This window comes from Sceloporus occidentalis, unplaced genomic scaffold (assembly GCF_023333645.1).
Source record: "Sceloporus occidentalis isolate IW3139 unplaced genomic scaffold, rSceOcc1.0.p SCAF_270, whole genome shotgun sequence".
In the NCBI taxonomy this organism is placed as follows: Eukaryota; Metazoa; Chordata; class Lepidosauria; order Squamata; family Phrynosomatidae; genus Sceloporus; species Sceloporus occidentalis.
The window spans coordinates 392,975-400,023 of record NW_028317250.1 but is presented as its reverse complement, the minus strand read 5'-3'; the positions used below and the strand labels follow the sequence as shown (position 1 = coordinate 400,023).

Genomic DNA, 7,049 nt, shown 5'->3' with positions numbered 1-7,049 from the left:
TAACATCTGGAAATTACTTAACAGAATGGCGCCCTCTAGTGCTTAATTTATAAAATGCACGTGAGATATCAATAAATACATCGAACTGCTCAGTGTATGCGATGTAATCTGTCATTCACATGGTTTTTATGTTTGCAACAACTTAAGTATAATTGTATTTCTTTTTAATACAATAATTCTCACACAATCATGTTACAATTATTTTGGTAAATTCAATATGGACCTGACTGTTTTGAACATTTCTAGCTATGAGGATTTCTAGAGCAATTTATTTTATTATTCATTGTATACACTAAATAAAATTATAGAATTGTGTTTACAAATAAAAATAAGCAGTACAGATTAAGTGTATATCATGAGAGCAGCCATGTTAACTTCCAGCTCTCAGGGACTCAGTTTTACTTTACTGAGAGGGTGGAAGATAAGTGGAACAGCTTCCCAGCAGAAGTGATAGAGGGTACTACAGTGAGGGAATTTAAACATGCATGGGATAGGCATACGGCTCCTGAATCTAAGACGAGACCAACGACTGGTTAAGGGTTGAGTCTTTACAGCAGGAGAAATGGCCATCTAGATGGGCCTGAATGGGATTGATCTGCTAGCCGGTTCTAGGTTTCTATGATTCCTGTTTATGGGTACAGGCGGCCTTTGTAATCGGGCTGAAGAAGAATGGAGAGAACTCCAGGACATGAAATCAGTCATAAATCTGCCCAAAACAATTATACAGATTTCGTTTTGAAAAAACATATGCACATTCTGACCCCACATTCTGCGCATTCTGCCACTATTCCAAAGATGACCCTTTGCTAAATATAAAAATATGTTTTACCTGCTGATCTCAGTAGTAAGCTTAAGTGGGCTGCTAGTCAGAGCAGGGAGCTCTACCCAATGTACCCGACCGTTTGATATTTACTTATGATAGCACACAACAGAACTGGGAAACTCAGTATATACATGGATGAGAGACCACATCCATATTCAGTATCTTTGTATTGCAATTAATATTAACCTGTTAAATTCCTTCTACATTAGCTTGGGTTAATTAACTATGATGACACTTGTTTTAATACTGAATGATAAAGCATCAGGAACTGGGAATATATATTGCCACCTAGTGGCTATAATGGGAACTGCAAGAAAGTGCCTGAAGATTGAAGGAAATTATAAATATTTAAAATTGGTACATTTTAGGAGAATGCGTAACACATTTAACATTTTTCAGGTACACGTTAGTGTCCACGGGATTTTTTGAGGATTTGCAAAATATTTTCCCTATCCAAAAAGGTTGGGAATAAGCATTTTTAGGGAATTTCCAGAGGGGGGGGAAGCAAGTGCCCCTAGTTGCCCCTTTAATGAGGACACCTATGGATGTACATATGAGTACGAAAAGAAAACCCAGTTTGTACCGGTGGCCACTGTCTGTTATCGCGCCATTGCTTTGCAGTATGTGGCCACCGGCTAGACAAGCCTGGCTATGTGCTTCGTGAGCATTAAACGTAACACTGTTATATTCAGCCATTGGTGGCTCTTACATCATTAGGAGGCCACCGGCCTTAAAGTGGCAAGGCTGGTTCCTTATTCCCAGTGTGGTTCTGATTCCCCACCTTTACATACACAGACATGTATACTGGGAACACTAAATGCTATGGGTATGAGGGCAATAGTTGTCTTAAACACAGAGCAGGACACCAAATTACATATTTAATATTTTATTCTACCAGAGTTTGATTATTTTCAGATTCACATGTATCACTGCGGTGCGCGGAGAATATTATCCTGATATTCTTAGAGTTCCGTGGACTCTGGAATGAATCTAAATACAGTTGACCGACATTGGGCTCTGGAAACAGAAGTTTACTAATTTCTTCTGGATCCCAAGAAGCACACAAGGAACACAATTAATCACAATAACTGAATATACAGCAGTTTAATCACATGCTGACGGTGGGAGATGACGGTCCAGCCGTATGTGTCTCCAAACCCAAAGGGTTGGCCAAATGCACGATCCGAGGTTGTACAAGTCTCGACACCTGTGCCCTCGTGTTTGTGTTGACACCTGTGACTTGGGTTTAGTATCGATGAAGCAAAATGGTGTTTGTCAACTTCACCTCCTCCGAGTTGCGCGCCATTCACATGATGACCTCTGTGATGAACAAATGTCCTCACTTGGTGGCCCAAATACTCAACTCGTAGGCAAATGTTACGAGCACTCTCCGGATCGGGGCACGCGGAGAGAGACCACGGCCATTTGCAATCCCAGGATGGACTTCCACGCACAGACACAGGAACAGTTGTCTTCTGATGTAGACACTTCTTTGTGTGTTAAGAAAACAGTCCTTACCTGGCCAGGAAGTGGCCATCCTTTCATTGTAGCAAAATGCAAATTGTACATCACAGGCCACCATGTCGCATCTGTCTGTGAACCTGCAATGAGTTAATTACCGGGAGCGTGGAAACTAATTGAGGACAACAGACAAGCTCTCTTTATAAAGTCCCTATCTGCTGAGGAATGAGTCTCATCACCATCCAGACAACCCGAAAAAGCCATAAGCCGTGGATCAGATGCACAAGAAAACAAAACATAACACAGCGTGCAAATTGATTTAGATCGCCTATGAATGGGTTTCTGGATCTGTTAAAATGTTTTGGGGCAGGAAATGTATGACAAGATTAATCAAATGTATAAAACAAGAGGGTGATGGATGAGTAGAACAGCCTCCCAGCAGAAGTGGTAGAGGATAATACAGTGAGGGTATTTAAACATCCCTCGTGGAATACTTTTTAGGGCCAAGTGAAATGGTATCTGGCTGTAGCCCCTGTGATCATGTATGTTGGGGTATTACCAGGCAGAGGAGCCTGGTGATTAAAGGGTTTAGGTTACCATCTGGTTTATCCCCCCCCCCCCATGCACTAAACTAAAGTCCATGAAGGTGAAAACCACATTTTAGTGAATTATTCCCATAATCATGATATCATACATCATGGCATACAGTATTTCTTAACATCACTCAACGTTCTCTCCAGATAGATGTCACCATTTGACCATACGGCGGTGGTTCATGTAATATAAGGATGTTTTATTTTACTGCGAGGGAAGGTAGACAAGTGGAACGGCATCCCAGCAGAGGTGGTAGAGGCTAATGCAATGAAGGCATTTAAACATGCCTGGGACAGGCATATAGCTCCTAAATCCTGGACGAAACTGACTGAGGTTTGATCTGCTGTCAAATTGTGTGTTTCTAGGATAAATTGTTAATTTAGACATTAGGAGTTTACCATGGAAATTGTCACAATAAACTATAAAAAAGGATCTTTGGGAGAGGATCCATACTAGGATCCATCCCTTATTTGTATAATAATATTAATACTGTATAATAATAATAATAATAATATAAAATACTAATCAGCTATTATTATTTTTATTCTTTGGGAAGAACAAATTAATAAAACGACATCAGATATTTGCAGGATTGAATTTCCATCGCGATTGGCTTTCCCGGGTAACATGAAAAACATCCACAGTTTATAAATAAGGTTCTTTATTTAGAATACTATTGGAAACATTCCGGCATTCACGCTGTATAAATATATAAAGTTAACATTTGTCACAACAAACTAAGCCATATTAAATATTTGACCTTTCTTACTTTGCATGGCAAATCTTATTTACACGTATATAAAAGTTTTACAAAACTGGTCCACAAAACTGATTTTTTAGACTTAACGAGGGAAATACAATAATAATATTATTACAATAAAATTGTCATGTTAAACTTGCATATCGTTTTCTAGCAAATTAGTGGGTTTTGGGGTTTTTTCCTGGCTTTTAATGACATGGGTTTCAAATGATTCTGGCTCGCTCAGATATCAGATTCCTGGCGAGGAGAGGAAAGCCCCAGCTGCTGCAGAAGATCTTTCGGCAGCCTAAAGGATAATGGGCACTCCGATTCTTATTACAGGTGTTAAGACCTCTAGCGGACGAATGGTCCCCCCAAAATACTAAAAACACACACACACAAGCCCCCCCTACCCACTTTAAGTTCACTATTAACCTGTCTCAGCTCATGTAGCAGGAAGCAACTGAAAGGGTTAATCACCATTTATACTACATACAAAATTTGGAACGAAATTGGCATTTGAGCTTTTTTTCTTTTGGATTATTTGTATTTACAATAGAATTGGAATAAAAAAAAACCTGGTAGATACATTGTTTTTGGAAATGAGAATAATAAATAGGTATTGGTAAGAACTCTTGTCGTTCGCTTGGTTTCCTGAAGGAATTCTTAAAGAAGCTCGAGAAGTGGAAATTGTTTAAGTCTATAATTTCTTAGTCTTTGGTTATTAGAATGTTGCAGTTTTTTTTTCTTGCATTTATAACACTTGGTATATGGAACTGCTGCTGTCTGGGGTCAGCTGTGAGCAGGTAGTGTTGGGAGAGGGTATGGTGATTTCTCTCTCACTCAGTGTCTCCCCCTGGAGGGGAGAACAGGGACTGCCTTCAGATCCACTTTCTACAGCTGGAAGTACTGTGCAAGTGGGGGTCTCTGTGGAGATTCTTTCCACGATGCTGGACAGGCAGTCTAAACTGGAGATCACCGAATTCTTGCCATGCCTTGTATCTATAAAACAATCATAAGGAAATGTCAGTGAAACATGTCTAACAGGATCATATAGCAGCCAACAAAGAATGAGCTGAGGCTGTGAAAAGAGGGTGAGAAGAGGGTGAGAGAAAGGAGAAAGAGAAAATAAGGAAAGATAAGAGAGGGACAGAGAGAGAGAGAGGGGGGGGGGGAGAAAGTGAAAGAAGGAGATACAAATGAGAGAGAGGAGAGAGAGAGAAATAAATAAATAGAGACAGAGGATAAGGCAATGAAGAGATGAGAGAGAGGGGAGAAGGAGAAATATGAGAGAGAGAGAGAGAGAGAGAGAGAGAGAGAGAGAGAGAGAGAGAGAGAGAGAGAGAGAGAGAGAGAGAAAGAGGGAGAGGGATGGGTAGAGAGAGAAAGAGAGATCGAGCTGCATAAATATGTCCAAACACATATAGCAATAACTCGATAATAAGAAGTAGAACCCTTCTGTATAAGAGAACTAATACCCCAATTGCCCCTCTGTCTGTATTAGGTAAGGTCTGTTACCTACCATTTGGGGTGTCATTATAATAGCTCTCTCGCCGCCTGATGTTGCAGGGGGGTCCAGTAAAATCCATCTGTAAAGAGAAGAGTCCCATTAAAACCAATTCATAAAATAAGCCCAGAAAGGCTTTCCTGAGCTGAATGCGACCCTATTAAAGCTTACAATGTTTCGGACTCATTTATCAGTCTGCCTCCCTTAGAATCTGACAGACAGGCAGGATGCTTCCAGTTACCATGGAGAAAAATTCCAATATAAAAATATTTTCACAGGCATGAATTTATTTTTTTATTTCACCTATAACTATATTTTTCCACTAATTTGCATGATTAGAAATCGCAACATTCTAAAAAAAATATTAAATAAGCCCAAAAATTATTTTTTGGGGGGATTTGAAATAAGTTTTTTTAATTGAATGAAAATATTGAAAATTATTTCTCCCCAGAAAAAAAACAAATATTTATAGCCCTCTGTAACAAGGAACCTGTAAGTAGATACAGAAGTTATTTACCAAACAGCAGCAGTTACTAAGTTCTGAAAGTTTATTTAGTAGATGTGGGATTTTTTCTCCCCCCGAGTGTCAGTTTCAGATGCAGCCCGGACTCCTCAGTGTCTGCTAATTGGCTATTTTTACATTCTTAATGCAAAGTGTGAATGAAGGGAGCAGGGTGTTCAGGGCAGGGGGTAACCCCTGGGATCAAGAGGATTTCAACTGAAATGTTATTCCGAAAAGTAGTTGCATGTTTACATGTCCTGTACTTTTTTTAAAATATATATATATATATATAAAAAATAACTTAAAAAAAAATTTCACCAGTAAAATAGTTTTAAAAAAATAAATAAATAAAAAATATATATTTTGCATTTTGAGCAGTAAAATTCCACCTTAATAATAATAATAATAATAATAATAACAATAATAATGATATACACATCCTCACATTTACATGGTGTAATTATTCTCTGGAGGGTTCTGATCTAAAATACATTTTAATGTCATGGATATAATTTTTTTTGCTGTAATCAATACCACCCCGGGGGTAAAAATATAAACCCTGACTTTTTAACTACTGCTGTGTGGTGATTGGCTGAAGCAGATGAACATTAATTTGGATTAATTAGAGTTTTCCAAGAGGGCATAGAAGTCTCCTGTACACTCACCATGCCATCTGAGCAGTTAGATCTTGGACTGGAGGCATCTGAGTCCCCACTGTAATGTTCCAGAACTGGGTAATAATTATCTTCCTGGTCCCTGAGCAGAGACTGGAGACTTTCAATATAACGAATGGCATTTCTTAGGATCTCAACCTTGGGTAGTCTTTGGTTGGGGTTGGTGGAGGTGCATCGCTTGAGGGTCTCAAAAGCCTCATTGACTTTGCTGAGCCTCCTTCTCTCTCTCATGGTGGCTGCCTTCCTGCGGTCAGCATTGGTGGTTTTCCTCTTGCAAGCTTTGCAAGCCCAGAGGAGGCATCTACCTGCCTGGTGGTGGCCACTGGGTGCCCTGACATGTTCATCCTCATTGTGATGGTGGTCATCTGGCTTCAGCAAGCTCACATGCACCAGCCTGGGGTCCAGGTCTTCAAAAAAGTGCATGTCAGAAGTATTAAAGCAGGGGTCATCATAAAAGTCATCTGCTGCTGAGAAGGAGCATAAGGAGCTCTCTGTGATCTCCATATCCCGAAGAGGATGAGCCAGCAAGTCCATGGGGGCCAGGCAAAAATAAATTAAGCGAAAATTAAAAATAAAACCAGTTTTGAGAAGTTTGGAGAAGTGTGGAGCCTACACCTCAGATACAAGGTCCTTGGTCCAAGATGTGTCCACCACTTATCTGGTCCCCTAATATCTTGGGGCAATTGGGTCAATAAGATGATACTGGGGAGTCTGTCAGCTCTCACACCCTCAGGGTATCTAAGTCTTGT

General features: G+C 39.8%; 1 protein-coding gene across 1 annotated transcript; it reads right to left on the bottom strand.

Moving 5' to 3' along the window:
• Positions 1–4,371: 4,371 nt before the first annotated feature.
• LOC149275705 (myoblast determination protein 1 homolog A-like) lies at positions 4,372–6,834 on the bottom strand. The gene is made up of 3 exons (XM_089504397.1): positions 6,292–6,834; positions 5,140–5,206; positions 4,372–4,619 (listed from the first exon to the last, which is right to left on the bottom strand). Exons 1-3 carry the CDS (start codon positions 6,832–6,834, stop codon positions 4,372–4,374), a joined length of 858 nt encoding a protein of 285 aa, XP_089360523.1.
• Positions 6,835–7,049: the final 215 nt, after the last annotated feature.

What these genes read in the sequence shown, in the direction of transcription:
- LOC149275705 (XM_089504397.1), bottom strand. Translation starts at nt 6,834, where the DNA reads ATGGACTTGCTGGCTCATCCTCTTCGGGATATGGAGATCACAGAGAGC. An exon ending in CTAACTGCTCAGATGGCATG is followed by an intron (nt 5,207 to 6,291) that starts GTGAGTGTACAG and finishes TTCTCTTTACAG; the next exon opens with ATGGATTTTACTGGACCCCC. An exon ending in TTATAATGACACCCCAAATG is followed by an intron (nt 4,620 to 5,139) that starts GTAGGTAACAGA and finishes ATTGTTTTATAG; the next exon opens with ATACAAGGCATGGCAAGAAT.